The 16,615-nt window shown below is 40.8% G+C and overlaps 1 protein-coding gene across 4 annotated transcripts in view; it reads left to right on the top strand.

Moving 5' to 3' along the window:
* The window catches only part of LOC309702173 (protein NLRC3-like), a 132,347-nt gene that overhangs the window by 92,314 nt on the left and 23,418 nt on the right, over positions 1-16,615 (top strand). For 2 of the 4 annotated variants that reach the window (XM_082526643.1, XM_082526642.1), the window contains exons 7-12: positions 1,596-1,800; positions 1,955-3,752; positions 4,945-5,118; positions 5,332-5,505; positions 5,682-5,855; positions 11,170-11,343. In XM_082526643.1, coding sequence (XP_082382769.1) covers positions 1,596-1,800; positions 1,955-3,752; positions 4,945-5,118; positions 5,332-5,505; positions 5,682-5,855; positions 11,170-11,343 — 2,699 coding nt within the window. The remainder of the gene's footprint in view (positions 1-1,595; positions 1,801-1,954; positions 3,753-4,944; positions 5,119-5,331; positions 5,506-5,681; positions 5,856-11,169; positions 11,344-16,615) is intronic. The other 2 variants (XM_082526645.1, XM_082526644.1) reach the window with 2 other exon arrangements.

Here is a 16,615-nt window from a genome sequence, read left to right as displayed (position 1 = left end):
TACTGATAAAGTCATCTACAGCTAACTATCCAAGTGGATTTGTTTAAGACAGCTCCATCTGCTGGTGGCCCTCTGCAGGTGCATGAAAGGGGCGTGTTTATAGTGAAAGTAGTAGAGAAAGTAAACCCCACGGGAAGGAGGAGGACTCTCAGCGGCTTCCAGCTCATATTCAGACATTTGACTTCTCACTGAAAGCAGCAAGTTTGAGTGTCTGTACCTTAGTTAGAAGAGATAACATGTCAGTAGTAATTAGAGTTGATTGAGCAATGCTGTCCTTGTAATGTAGTTTATGATTTTTATGGACAAGTCCAGTTTTTCTGTAGAGCCTCTCAAGTTGGTGACAGCAGCAGTGGAAGTTCACGTGTAAACCAGAGCAGCAAATCAGGTCCAAATGTGTTGTTCACAGTGAGTGGGATCATCATTGGCTGCTATGTTAACCTCCTGCAGCAGGATGTCTTCGGTCAGAGAATGGATAGATCACTAAGTCATTGTTGAGTTTAGGGAGACAGTAGACAGTTGGAGGAGGTTCAGCCAGTTGACACACAGTAGATAAAATAACTGAAGGCAGGAGCAGACACCTGTATGACTTTCCACCTCTCACATAGATTATTTCCCTGGGCAGCGCCACAGGGCTGGTAGATGTAAACAAAGCTGGAGGAGAGGATTGATTCATCTGAGAAAAGTCACAGAGTTGTGTCTTGATGCTCAATCATCCAGGTACGTAAATCCCAAAAAGCTTGATTCTGTTCATCTGGATGTTTTCAGTGGGAGAAACGTTTCATCATCATCAGGTGACTTCTTCAGTCTCAGCTGACTGCAGGTTTCAATCTTATAAACAGGACATTTGTATGACTGAAACCAGCCCACTGAAGGAACAATGGGCTGGGAGGTCAGTTCATTGATCATTGGTACGCATACTGTCAGGACCATTGATCAATGGTTGTTGATCAATGGTCATGAGTCCAGTTCACAGAGAGCTGGGGAATGGCTGCAATCACAGCATGTAAGATGGTGACAAATGTACCCTTAGGCCCCTCCTCCATTCAGAGATGGTCTTTCCTTTTCACATAAATGGCCTCCTTGACTCCGCCCTCAAACCAGCGTTCACATTTACTCAGGACCTTCTTGATGTGAAGTTCTTCTGCTTCGCTGGCTGCTGTGTCTGTGGGGATGGTGTTTGTTCTGTGTTGTAGCGTCCTGATGACGCCCAGTTTGTGCCCCAGTGGATGATGAGAGTCAAACCTTAAATACTGATCTGTATGTGTAAACAGAGTGAACCTTTAAGACCAGTTGTCTGTACGATCAACTCAGTCACCTGAAACATCTCCAAGTTTCTGGCTTTGATCATCAACCTGTTGGTAGTTCAGCTCTGAACACCAGTGAAATGTTTCTCCCACTGAAATCGCTGCATTCATATGAACAGCATCAACGTTTTGGGATCATGGAGTTGTGGACAAAGTCTCAGTTAATCAGATAAAGTCAAACCTATAATTGGTGAAGAGGTCGTGGATGATATGCCCCTTGATCGTAAAGAAGTGGATGTTGTGTGGACTAAAGTTCAGAGTGGTGGGTCATTCATAAATATTCTGTTCCAGCTGCTGGAGGACAACATCATCACTTTTGTGAAGAACGAGCTGAAGAAGATCCAGAAGGCTCTGAATCCAAATAAGCCCCAGTGCTTGGAGTTTCAGAGGGAGGATGATGAGCAGAGGAGAAACAGCAGAGAGGCATTTGTGAAGATCACAGTGGACTTCCTGAGGAGAATGAAGCAGGAGGAGCTGGCTGACCGTCTGCAGAGACGTAAGAGGATTTATCTAAAGATTTAAGCTGCTGGATAAATGAGACACTTGTGACACCAGTGTGTTCAGTCATTTCTCAGTGGGTCAGAAATTGTCATCAGCATTTTGTAAAATGTGATTGTTAAAGTTGTATTTTTATTATTATTATTATTCAGAACTTCCAGCTGCTGTTTGTCATCGTAAACTTAAGTCTAAGCTGAAGAAGAAGTTCCAGTGTGTGTTTGAGGGCATCGCTAAAGCAGGAAACCCAACCCTCCTGAATCAGATCTACACAGAGCTCTACATCACAGAGGGAGGGACTGCAGAGGTCAATGATGAACATGAGGTCAGACAGATTGAAACAGCATCCAGGAAACCACACAGACCAGAAACAACCATCAGACAAGAAGACATCTTTAAAGCCTCACCTGGAAGAGATGAACCAATCAGAACAGTGCTGACAAAGGGAGTGGCTGGCATTGGGAAAACAGTCTTAACACAGAAATACAGCCTGGACTGGGCTGAAGACAAAGCCAACCAGGACATCCAGTTCATATTTCCATTCACTTTCAGAGAGCTGAATGTGCTGAAAGAGGAAAAGTTCAGCTTGGTGGAACTTGTTCATCACTTCTTTACTGAAACCAAAGAAGCAGGAATCTGCAGCTTTGAAGACTTCCAGGTTGTGTTCATCTTTGATGGTCTGGATGAGTGTCGACTTCCTCTGGACTTCCACAAAACTACAATCCTAACTGACTCTAGAAAGTCCACCTCAGTGGATGTGCTGCTGATAAACCTCATCAGGGGGAAACTGCTTCCCTCTGCTCGCCTCTGGATAACCACACGACCTGCAGCAGCCAATCAGATCCCTCCTGACTGTGTTGGCATGGTGACAGAGGTGAGAGGGTTCACTGACCCACAGAAGGAGGAGTACTTCAGGAAGAGATTCAGAGATGAGGAGCAGGCCAGCAGGATCATCTCCCACATCAAGACATCACGAAGCCTCCACATCATGTGTCACATCCCAGTCTTCTGCTGGATCACTGCTACAGTTCTGGAGGATGTGCTGGAAACCAGAGAGGGAGGACAGCTGCCCAACACCCTGACTGAGATGTACATCCACTTCCTGGTGGTTCAGGCCAAAGTGAAGAAGGTCAAGTATGATGGAGGAGCTGAGACAGATCCACACTGGAGTCCAGAGAGCAGGAAGATGATGGAGTCTCTGGGAAAACTGGCTTTTGATCAGCTGCAGAAAGGAAACCTGATCTTCTATGAATCAGACCTGACAGAGTGTGGCATCGATATCAGAGCAGCCTCAGTGTACTCAGGAGTGTTCACACAGATCTTTAAAGAGGAGAGAGGACTGTACCAGGACAAGGTGTTCTGCTTCATCCATCTGAGTGTTCAGGAGTTTCTGGCTGCTCTTCATGTCCATCTGACCTTCATCAACTCTGGACTCAATCTGCTGGAACAACAACAAACAACATCCAAGAAGTCTGAAACAGGAGAATCTGCAAAGAAACACTTCTACCAGAGTGCTGTGAACAAGGCCTTACAGAGTCCAAATGGACACCTGGACTTGTTCCTCCGCTTCCTCCTGGGTCTTTCCCTGCAGACCAATCAGACTCTCCTACGAGCCCTGATGACACAGACAGGAAGTAGCTCACTGACCAATCAGGAAACAGTCCAGTACATCAAGGAGAAGCTCAGTGAGGATCTGTCTGCAGAGAAAAGCATCAATCTGTTCCACTGTCTGAATGAACTGAATGATCGTTCTCTAGTGGAGGAGATCCAACAGTCCCTGAGATCAGGAAGTCTCTCCACAGATGAACTGTCTCCTGCTCAGTGGTCAGCTCTGGTCTTCATCTTACTGTCATCAGAAGAAGATCTGGATGTGTTTGACCTGCAGAAATACTCTGCTTCAGAGGAGGCTCTTCTGAGAATGCTGCCAGTGGTCAAAGCCTCCAACAAAGCTCTGTGAGTAAACATGTTGTCATCGCTTCATTGTTAAAATCATGGGAAATAGATCAGAAATGCTGAGTTCAAAGAGCACTGTAACATTTTTTTAAAATAGTAAATTAAATGATCATCAGTCACTCGGTAAATATATGGTAGTTTTAATGTTTCACTCCAGCATTTCTAAAACACACTTTGTTCTGTAACTCTTATCAAAGGACAATCCAGACCCAGCCTATAAGAACATGAGCTCTGATGCTTCAGCCCCTCTGACAGGTTTATTATCCTCAGCTTGTTCATTTGTCTCCAACTCCAGGAGTTTGGTTGTTTTATTCTAAAGCACAAACTTCACCTGCCAGACTTCACCTACATCTTTTTCTGATGTTCATAATTTAAGTTCAAGTTTGTATCTCACTTTCAGTGCACACCCTCCCTTTTTAAATATAAATCTCTGCTGTACTGTCATGTTTTCATCCTGTATGGAGGGAGAAACTCGGTCTTCATTACTGAAATTGCCTCTAAGGTCGTGTTTCTTGTCAGTAACCATATGTAACTGTAAGGCTTCCATAACCAGTGTTATCACAGAATTACAGTGGGTTCACTCTGGGTCCTCTACAGTTTCTTCCCACTGTCCACAGACATGCAGTTAGGTTACCTGGTGATCTAAACTTCATGCAGGTGTGAGTGAGAGTGGTTGTCTGTCCCTCTGTGGGCTTAGTGGAAGAGACTGGATGGATCTCTGCTTTGTCTTTGATATATGCTGACAGAAAACATTCTCCATGAAGTCTGCATTTCAGCTCATCTCCTTTATACACACCTTTAACAGGAAGAGTTTTATACAGCTAGTGTTTAAAATCCAGTGTTCTTCACAATACACAGGTAATGAGCATGATTATTGAATTACTAAAATTTTCTAAAATAATTGTTTTAGTTAATATTGTATGACAGTGTACACAGAATTATTAGCTCAGTAGGCAGAGTGGTCGCCCCATGATCATAAGGTCAGGGGTCGAATCCACCGAATAGTTACCTTGTGGTACCCCTGAGCAAGGTACCATCAAGGTACCAATCATGTGCACTGGACTGGTAGCACTCATAGTCTCATAGGTTTAAATAAATTTTTAAAAAAAAGGGTTCAACATATAAACAAATTTAATTTGATCACATATATTGTTTGTTTTTTTTGTTGTGGTTTTTTCCCTTTCTCTCTCAGACTGAGCAGCTGTAACGTCTCAGAGAAAGGCTGTGAAAATTTGCTGTCAGTGGTAAGCTCCCAGTCCTGTAGTCTGAGAGAGCTGGACCTGAGTACCAACAGCCTGAAGGCTTCAGCAGTAAAGCTTCTGTCTGCTGCAGTGGAGAGTCCACATGCCAAACTGAATGTTCTGAGGTCAGATCAATTTGTATTATGTTTAGTTCTGTTTGTTTATGTGTTTGATGTTTGTTTTTGTTTATGTCTTTATCCAGTTATCCTTGTTTTATAGCATTTTTATTCATTTCAAAGTTAAACGGAAGTTTTACTAACCTGCTCAGCACAAGACAATAAGCTATTGCACCTTGATTACAATTTAACAACAATCTTTATTCATGTTTTTATCTTCAGACTTAACATCTGTGAACTCTCAGAGGAAAACTGTGAAGCTCTGTCCTCAGTTCTCAGCTCGCAGTCCTCTAGTCTGACAGAGCTGGACCTGAGTATCAGAAAGCTGCAGGATTCAGGAGTGAAGCTTCTGTCTGCTGGACTACAACGTTTAAACTGTAAACTGAATACTCTGAGGTCAGATCAGAAAACATTTAGTTTTTAGAATTATTAATTAAAGTTCATACATATGATGTTGTATCTTAGTATCTTTATGTTTTCTTTAAAAATAGAAAGTCAACATTTAATGTTGTGAAATGTATTAACAAACTCTACATGAGTACTTGTTTTATAGATTGTCTTTTATTTTTCAGACTGAGTGGCTGTAACCTGTCAGAGAGAAGCTGTGAAGCTCTGTCCTCAGTCCTCAGCTCCCAGTCCTCCAGTCTGAGAGAGCTGGACCTGAGTAACTCTGACCTGCAGGATTCAGGAGTGAAGCTTCTGTCCGCTGGACTAAAGAGTTCACAGTGTGCAGTGGAAACTCTCAGGTCAGGATTCAAACTTTTCCACAGATGATCATTTGAAATGTGATTTATATTATTGTATAAACAGGTAACTTTTACAGCTGTCAAGTGAACTTTTATTCACATTTGAGTGGATAATTGGACTCTGAATTACTAAAAGTTGTTATAGTCATGTCTTTGTTTATTTAAAAAAATACTTCATGCACTGCCTAATTTAAAGATTTAGGCTCCTTTGGGCCCATAATATATATATTTGATTTCTTTGTGAATGAAATTAGGAGGATATTGGCGACTGCTGATTGGCTCGCTGTTTGTTTTTTATTCACAGTACTTAATTTTAAAGGCTGATTTCTCAAAATGAGATGTTTATCTTTTCTTCTGCAACACGTGGAGCCACCAAATCTTCTTGCTTCATTTATTCATTACAGTTTGATTTAAAGAATATTAGACTCGTAACATAATAAATATATTTATTTCACTTCTTCTTGAGAGAAAGAGAGGGATGACTGGGTGAGCTCCAGTGGTTCATCCCAGCAGAGAGAGCGGCACACTGGGCTGCAAATGATCACAGTAGTAATGGCCATAGTTTGATAAAACAGGCAGTCTTACCCTGTAGATAATACAGGGTTCTGGTGCCGATGTGGGGGAGGGGAGTCGCCCGGTACTAACTACATACTACTAACTACCTCATCCAGATGTCTTCCCTACTAAACCTGATAAGAAGTAACTGCAGTAGCCTTATAGGTCAAATCAGTTTCACCTGTTAAAGTTAGCTCCACTATTAATTAGGGGTGGGGGAAAAAATCGATACTGTGTAGTATCGTGATATTTTGTTTGCTAATAATGTATCGATACAGGGACAGCAGAAATCGATATTTTGTTACAAACAATTTTTTCTCTGAAGTCAACATGCTCTGGAGTCAGAGCATGTTGACTTCAGAGCATGTTGATCCTTTTTCTGAGCAACAATCCTGACATTCCTTCACTGTCCAAATGTGTTTAACTTTTTTTTTGGCAGCAATAAACATGACAGTTTACTTATTTTAATTTAAGACATGTTTAATTTTAATTAAGTTTGAAACTTTTTTATTTAATGTAAAATTATATATTTTTTTAAATTTACTTTCAAATTCTTCAGTTGCTGAAGGGGCTGCATAGTTTTCATAAATTGCATAGTTCAGAATAGCTATAATTGTACCAGATGGTTGCATTCAGTTAAGTTGGACTAGACTGTAATACAAACCGTTCAGTTTGTCAACAATAAAACTGACTGAAATGAGAGAAAGACTGAGTGTGAGACTTTGATATTAGATAAAATGAATATTGATAAAGTTTACCTTTATGTGCAGAATTTAAATATCGCAAAATATTTTAAAAAATCGCAATAATATCGTATCGTGCGTTAAGTATTGTGATAATATCGTATCGCGAGTTGTATGGTGATTCCCACCTCTACTATTAATGGTGTCACTTGTTATTTCTGGGATGAGTTTAGTAGCCTGAACAGCTGCTTAAAGGAAAGTAATTAAATAATAAAAATAACCTAAGTCCAGGGGAACCTGCAAGAGCTGTTTGCACAAAGAATAATGCTCAGACTTTGAGGTTTTATCGTTTTACACAAGGTTTAAAAATGAATGTCCACAATTGAATTGCAGAAATTGTTATTGAGCTAATACTGATGTAGTTGTTATCTTTGGTAAGGAGAGGTTGGAGGAAGGATGAGCACAGTCAGGCCTAAAGATGCTCTTAATAATAATAATGGATTGCATTTATATAGCGCTTTTCGAGACCCTCAAAGACCCTTTACAATCCCACTACAGGGAGTGCAGAATTATTAGGCAAGTTGTATTTTTGAGGAATAATTTTATTATTGAACAACAACCATGTTCTCAATGAACCCAAAAAACTCATTAATATCAAAGCTGAATGTTTTTGGAAGTAGTTTTTAGTTTGTTTTTAGTTTGAGCTATTTTAGGGGGATATCTGTGTGTGCAGGTGACTATTACTGTGCAGAATTATTAGGCAACTTAACAAAAAACAAATATATACCCATTTCAATTATTTCTTTTTACCAGTGACACCAATATAACATCTCCACATTCACAAATATACATTTCTGACATTCAAAAACAAAACAAAAACAAATCAGCGACCAATATAGCCACCTTTCTTTGCAAGGACACTCAAAAGCCTGCCATCCATGGATTCTGTCAGTGTTTTGATCTGTTCACCATCAACATTGCGTGCAGCAGCAACCACAGCCTCCCAGACACTGTTCAGAGAGGTGTACTGTTTTCCCTCCTTGTAAATCTCACATTTGATGATGGACCACAGGTTCTCAATGGGGTTCAGATCAGGTGAACAAGGAGGCCATGTCATTAGTTTTTCTTCTTTTATACCCTTTCTTGCCAGCCACGCTGTGGAGTACTTGGACGCGTGTGATGGAGCATTGTCCTGCATGAAAATCATGTTTTTCTTGAAGGATGCAGACTTCTTCCTGTACCACTGCTTGAAGAAGGTGTCTTCCAGAAACTGGCAGTAGGACTGGGAGTTGAGCTTGACTCCATCCTCAACCCGAAAAGGCCCCACAAGCTCATCTTTGATGATACCAGCCCAAACCAGTACTCCACCTCCACCTTGCTGGCGTCTGAGTGGGACTGGAGCTCTCTGCCCTTTACCAATCCAGCCACGGGCCCATCCATCTGGCCCATCAAGACTCACTCTCATTTCATCAGTCCATAAAACCTTAGAAAAACCAGTCTTGAGATATTTCTTGGCCCAGTCTTGACATTTCAGCTTGTGTCTTGTTCAGTGGTGGTCGTCTTTCAGCCTTTCTTACCTTGGCCATGTCTCTGAGTATTGCACACCTTGTGCTCTTGGGCACTCCAGTGATGTTGCAGCTCCAAAATATGGCCAAACTGGTGGCAAGTGGCATCTTGGCAGCTGCACGCTTGACTTTTCTCAGTTCATGGGCAGTTATTTTGTGCCTTGGTTTTTCCACACGCTTCTTGCGACCCTGTTGACTATTTTGAATGAAACGCTTGATTGTTCGATGATCACGCTTCAGAAGCTTTGCAATTTTGAGACTGCTGCATCCCTCTGCAAGATATCTCACTGTTTTTGACTTTTCTGAGCCTGTCAAGTCCTTCTTTTGACCCATTTTGCCAAAGGAAAGGACGTTACCTAATAATTATGCACACCTGATATAGGGTGTTGATGTCATTAGACCACACCCCTTCTCATTACAGAGATGCACATCACCTAATATGCTTAATTGGTAGTAGGCTTTCGAGCCTATACAGCTTGGAGTAAGACAACATGCATGAAGAGGATGATGTGGACAAAATACTCATTTGCCTAATAATTCTGCACTCCCTGTATTCATTCACTCTCACATTCACACACTGGTGGAGGTAAGCTACAGTTGTAGTGGTAGGTTAGGTTTTGCCCAAGGACAAAATGACCAAGACAGAGAGAGCTGGCTCATCAGACAGACAAGCTCATCTTGTAACCTACTGGTTCGCTGGTCAGCACACCAGCTGACTAGCGAACCGGCTAACTAGCACACCAGCTAACTAGCACACCGGCTAAATAGCACACCAGCTAACTAGCAGACCAGCTAACGGCAGCCACAAGCTGAAGGACGATTAAATGTAGTGGAGATATCAGAGATGACACTGGTGTGTCCGATTCACTCTTTAGCACTCTGGTCACTCCGGTGTGTCAGCCAGAACACCACTGAAGGCCAAATGATCCCAGCATGTGGAATAAAGAGCTTAAGGTTTGGTTTGAGACACTTTATTCTTTCACTGATTGATTCTTGCGGCTGTGATCATGTGTGTGGTTTCTTACAAAAAGGAAGTACACAATACAAATACATGACAAATAAGATGAATAGATAAGTTACATATCCAGTTATATGTATGTACATCAGTATAGCTAATATAGCCATATATAAGGACAAAGATCACAGTACTATAATGCAGTAATGTTAAACACAAAGGTGTATATCTACATAAATCTGTCCTATCAGTGATCAGGGTACTGTAGTATACTTCCACTACACAAACTATAGAAACTAAACGACATTAGTGTGACTTTAAGTTACCATCAGTACAGACGAACTGATGGTAGTTGTACAAAATAAAGGCATTGCAATTATTGTGAAGGGCTTCCGGTTAAACTAAGATCAGCTGATTACCTCATAACAAATTGTTTGCTATAGAACGCAGCTCCCACTCTTCATTAATATCATGTACTGTAACTCCCAAGTAACCATGGTTACCCAGCCACGCCCAGTAGTCTCCAGAGAGACCAACAGCTGGTGCACGTTGTAACGCCGTGGCTTTCATAGTCTCTCCTTTTTCTACAGCTCATGTGTTCTTCTTGTGATGGTGCGTCTTGAGGGAGGCTCATACATGCCGTCATTTGTTGATCCTAAGAACGTTCCTCAGACCGACTTCTTCAACAACACTAATCAGCCTGCAGTTTGTAGCTACTCACTTCACTGTGGTGTTTGTTAGCTTGTCTTTCTTTGGTTTTATCCTGACTCCTCCCACTAGCTGAATCTACGTAGTCTGCCCAAGCCTCCCACCTCTGTTTGTTTGGGTGGTTTGTTTGCTGCCATCAACAGCGTGTAATGCATTTAAGTGATACTTCAGACATGAAGTACTGCGACAATAAAAAACTCAACTTTGCTTAAAAATAACTTTAGTTGTATCAACACTGCCCTCTGGAATAATTCGACTTTGGTGACAAACTGATGTGATCTCCATGTTTCCTTTGTTGGACTGTGGGCGAGTGTCAGAACTGAATGTACTGAGTAACATGTGGAGTTTAAATATGTGTCAGTTCCAGTTTTAGAGCTCTAAAGTGCAGCTATCATGTTAGGAATATGTTAGGAATAGACAGGAACACTGAGCACACTGAGGTCAAATCTTTATTTATCCAGTTCATCTGTAGGCTGAGCTCAGTCCATCCATTTAGTGAAATGATGTTTAAAGGTCTCCTTGTTCTGTGAGCGTGCACAGATCCTGAAGCAGAAAGCCTGGGTTAACAGAGAAATGATCATCACTGTGATGATGCTCACCATCTCTGACTGGGATTTGAGGTTTTGTCAAAGCAGCAAAGAAAGCCTGGCTATGTTGGACTGGGTGTGGAAGCAGCTCCCAGTTTGAGTTCAGGAGACAGACACCCTCTCTACTTTGAAGATCAGCTTCAAACTTTCCTTTTTGATAAAACTTATAGTTAGAGCTGGATCAGGTGACCCTGAACCATCACTTAGTTATGCTGCTATAGAGATGGATAACAGATGGATTGTTGTTTTGTGTGTCTGCAGTCTGTCAGGCTGTCTGATCACAGAGGAAGGCTGTACTTCTCTGGCCTCAGCTCTGACCTCCAACCCCTCCCATCTGAGAGAGCTGGATCTGAGCTACAATCATCCAGGTGACTCAGGAATGAAGCTTCTGTCGGCTGGACTGAAGGATCCAGGCTGGAGACTGGACACTCTCAGGTATGGAGAGAATGTCTGATATAGGAGGAAGAGCTGGAAACATTTCCTGTGTCTTTCACTCACTTCCTGTTTGTTTCCTGCAGATGAGACATGAACAATCACACATGCAGGAATATTTTCAGGGACAGACACACTAGTCTAGCTGGATAGTACATGGATATTTATTTAGGGGGTCTTCAAGGAGTCTGTTTGCAGGAACATTAATGATAACTGATAAGTCATGTTGAGAGTTTCATTAAAAGTAGACTTACAGTTAGGTAATATTTGGACAGAGACAACATTTTGTAACTTTAGATACAAGTATCAGCCATGTGTGTGTTTCCCATGCTGTATGTCCACAGTCACAGTGACAGTCAGTGACACTGACAGAAGGATGAAACAAGGCTGTGAATCATTTCAGTCTGTGTGTGTGACAAAGAGGCAGACAGGAGCAGCTAACATTTGGAAATGGAAGCTTACTGGAAACACTACATTCACGGCTGAATTCACAATAGATTTGTTCTCAAGTGCACATTTAGCAGCTAATGCTAATACTGTTTTCCCTTTGCTTTCTACAGCAGCTATTGCTAAGTAGGCCACTTTGCTCCGCTAAGGATTTGTGTGACCATGATGGAGACTCTGATAAGCTAATGCTGCTAAGCTAATGCTGTTTATGGGCCCTGTTAGAATCAATATTTCATTCTCATTCTGTTGTTTGGGAACAATATTAACGTTTCACATCATTATAACACAAGAGAAAAGGGTATTGGCATTAGCTACTAGTGCTTATTCACCTCAAATTACCTTTAGCTGCTAATGGCAGCCTACTTAGCATTAACTCCTCACTAATATAATGCTAATTTACATCAAATTAGCATTAACTGCTCATATTGTTATAAGGAAAGAGAAAACGGTATTAGCATTTGCTGCTAATAATTATTCATCCCTAATTAGAATAAGCCGCTAAAAGCAGCCAACTTAGCATTAGTTCCTCACTTTGTTGTTACCCAACGGAAAAGAGTATTAGTATTAGCTACTATCATTTTTAATAAGTAAGAGAAAACAGTATTAGCAGTAGCGCATAATGCTAATTCACGTCAACGTAGTATTAGTTAATAATGGCAGCCTACTTAGCATTAACTGCTCACTAATATAATGCTAATTCGCATCAAATTAGCATTAGCTGCTCAAGTTGTTATAAGGAAAAAGAGAAAACGGTATTAGTATTAGCTGCTAATAATTATTCACCCCTAATTAGAGTTAGCCCCTAATGGCAGTCTACTTAGCATTAACTCCTGACATTGTTATAATGCAGGGGAAAAAAGTTACCATTATCGGATAATGCTAATTCTCATCAAATTAGCATTAGTTAATAACGGTAGACTTTATATCATTAGCTGCTGTCATTCTTACAAAGCAAACAGTATGAGCATTAGCTGTTAATCCTTTTTCATCTAAAATTAGAATTAGCCACTAATGGCGTATTGTTAAAAAGTAAGAAAAAACATTGTTAGCATAAGCGGATAATGCTAATTCATCTCAAATTAGTATTAGCTAATAATGGCACCTGCTTAGCATTAGCTGGTCACATTGTTATAAGGTAAGAAAATATGGTATTAGCATTAGCTGCCAATTTCTATTTACCTAAAATTAGCATTAGCCACTAATGGTAGCCTATAGCAAAAACTTCTTAATGCTAAATGAAGTTAATTAATGCTAAGTAGGTTTAACTGAAATTAAAGTAGTGTTAGCATTAGCTGCTGATATTGTTAAAAGGTAAGATAAAACATTGCTAGCAGCAGCGGATAATGCTAACACACATAATAATTAGCATTACCTAATAATGGCAGCCTTCTTAGCATTAGCTGCTCATATTGTTATAATGCAAGGGAAAAGAGTTGGCAAAAACAGTGTTAGCATTAGTGGATAATGCTAATTCACCTAAATTAGCATTAGCTAATAATGGCTACGTACTTAGCATTACCTACTAATATTGATATAAAGCAAGAAAATATGGTATTAGCATTAGCTTCTAATGCTTTCTCATCTAAAATTAGAATTAGCCACTAATGGCGTCCTATTTAGCATTAACTCTTCACATCGCAAGGGAAAAATTAGAATTCAATAAAAAAAAAAAGTGTTCACATTAGCTACTTGTATTGTTAAAAAGTAAGAAAAAACATTGTTAGCATAAGGGGATAATGCTAATTCACCTCAAATTAGTATTAGCTAATAACGGCAACCTACATAGCATTAGCTGGTCACATTGTTATAAAGCAAGAAAATATGGTATTAGCATTATCTGCCAATTCCTATTCACCTAAAATTAGCATTACCTGCTAATGGCAGTCTACTTAGCATTAACTCCTCACTAATGTGATGCTAATTCACATTAAATTAGCTTTAGCATTAGCTGCTAGCATCAGCCTACCTAGCACTAGCTGCTCACATTGTTAAAAGGGAAGAGAATACGATATTAGCATTAGCTGGTAATATTTATTCACCCCTAATTAGAATTAGACACTAATGGCAGCATACTTAGCGTTAACTCCTCACATCGTTGTAATGCAAATGAGGCTAACTTGCATTAAATTAGACTGCTGTTATTAGCTAATGCTATTTAGCAGTAGCTGCTCACATTGTTATAAAGCAAAGGAAAACGATATGAGCATTAGGTTCTAATGCGTATTTGCCTTAAATTAGACGTAGGTGCTAATGGCAGCCTACTTAGCATTAGCAGCTCAGATGTTATAATGCTAGGAAAAAGAGTGTTAGCATTAGCCGTTCACATTGTTATAAAGTTAAGGGAAATAGTGTTAGCATTAGCTACTCACATTTTTAAAAAAAGTAAGTGTTAGCATTAGTGCATAATGCTAATTCATGTCAAATTAGCATTAGTTAATAACGGCAGCCTATTTAGCATTAGCAGATAATGTTGACCTTGGCCCACTGGAAAAGTTAAGAACTAAAGATTTAGGAGTGTTTCTCGATAGCTCTTTCTCATTTGAGAAACAAATGAATTCTGTTATTAAAACCAGCTGTAAGGTTTATATTGTTGATTGTCATTTATGCTTAGAAATATTTACTCATATATGCTTAGAGTTGTATAATCGATTGCATAATGATAGAGGTTTGATCCTTAGTAGTCTGTAAAGACTCTGTGTGCCTTCCAGAGTGCTCTGGCATGCACACACCACTTGGGGCCATGAGAGAGGTCGTACCCTCTCTTACTGATTTATGGTGTAGGACAGGGGTCTCAAACTCAATTTAGCTGGGGGCCGCTGCAGGCAGAGTCTGGGTGAGGCTGGGCCGCATTAGGTTTTCCACAAGAAAGGCATGGTTAAAAAATTCCAATCTTCTCAAATCTCTTTATTTTTATTTTTTAACACAAAATATGAAAAATAAATAAACAAATTAAGAATGAATAAGAAAATAAATCAATCTGTAATACATAAATAAAATAATAATAAGATATTTTTAGTCAGTGAACTTGTGTGTATCTTTCAGTCTTCTATATCTGCTGTATTTAGATTGAAATGTCTGTATTAACAGTTCTATAACCTTCTTCTGAACATGAATGGAACACTGTAGAAAATGAACTGTTCTTCTGAACATGGCTTCTCTTGCCTACTCCTTGCTGCTAGAGACCTGGCAGCGTTTCCTCTCGCATAGCCGAGCCAGATTTGGCCTGAGGGAGGAAGCAGTTGCGACCCTCAGTATGTCTTGAAGATGATCATCCGTAAGTCTGGACCTGTACTTGGACTTATTGAAGTTCAAAGTGGAGAAGAGCTTTTGGCACAAGTATGTGCTACCAAAAAGGCACATGGTCCGCTTGAACATTCGGGAAAGCCGAGGGAAACTAGGGCTCAATTCTCTCAAAAATTGTCCAAGCTTGTCTGCTTTTCCACTCACCTCCCTGAACTTTGCTTTGAGTTCAGAGTTGCACTGCAGCTCAATGAGCTCCATTTGAAGCACAGAAGGGGCATCTTGCACATCAAAGGAGAAGGGGTCCGCAAAAATGTGAAAGGTGGCTCTGTGTGTCTTGAAGTCAGCAAATCTGTGATCAAATTCCTCCTGTAGCCTCAAAATGACATCAACATACTCGTCAGCACTGAATGGTGTGCCTGCATCCACGAGTGCCTTGCATGCTGGGAAATGGCAAAGGTTTGTCTGAGAGAGCTGAGCTTTCCAGAGCGCCAGTTTTGTGGAGAATGCTCTCACGTTGTCATAGGCAGCACTGACAAGTTGCCCCTGGCCTTGTAACGTCTTGTTCAGTACATTAAGCTCATGTGTCATATCAACAAGAAAAGCTGAGTCCATGAGCCATTTGGGATCAGTTAGCACAGGAACACTAACTCCATCCTTCTCCATGAAGGCTTCACTTCTGCTCTCAACTCAAAAAGTCTCTTTAATACATTTCCCCTGCTGAGCCAACGTACCTCAGTGAAGTCGAGCACATCCCCATATTCTGACTCCATTTCCTCTAAAAAAGCACAGAACCTTCGGTGCTTTAAGCCCCTGGATCTGATTTGGTTGATGCATTTCACAACAATAGACATCACATTGTCAAACTTCAGGCATTTGCTGCAAAGGACCTGCTGATGGATGATGCAGTGCAGAGCAATGGCCTCCTCCACGCCTTCCTCTTCCAGTTTGTTTTGTGCCACCAGTCCATGTTTCCTCCCTGTCATTGATGGCGCTCCATCTGTTGTTATTCCAACAAACCTCTTCCATGGCAAACCAACATTCTCAATGGCATCACACAGCTTGTAAATATCTGCTGAGCGGTGGTCTGGCCATGCATTGGAATTACTGTGAGCAGCTCCTCCATCACTTCAAAACTGTCATCAACACCACGGACATACATTGGGAGTTGGGCAGTGTCGGTGATGTCTGTGGTCTCATCAAGAGCGACTGAGTATACACTGAAACATTTGGCTTTCTCACACAGTTGGTCAGAAATGTCACTTGACAGGTCAGAAATGCGATCTGCTGCGGTGTTGGCAGAAAGGCTGATGTTGCTAAACTGACCTTTCTTTCCCGGACAGACTATATTTGCAGCCTGCAATATGCACTTTTAGACAAATGCACCTTCTGTGAATGGCTTCCCTGCTTTAGCAATCATCTCACTAACCACGTGGCTCCGACTGCTGCATTATTCTCTTTGGTTGCTTTCTTGGAGAAATCTTGCTGCCTCAGTAGATCTGTTTTAAGACTGGCAACCCGGTTCGCTCTCTCGTCTCCCTGGTATTTTGCATCCAGCTCAGCATGTCTAGTTGTGTAATGACGTTTC

Source organism: Aulonocara stuartgranti, assembly GCF_965226115.1.
Source record: "Aulonocara stuartgranti genome assembly, chromosome: 3".
NCBI classification, from domain to species: domain Eukaryota; kingdom Metazoa; phylum Chordata; class Actinopteri; order Cichliformes; family Cichlidae; genus Aulonocara; species Aulonocara stuartgranti.
Note: the sequence above shows the minus strand (reverse complement) of the source record. Positions and strands in the feature narration are given on the sequence as shown.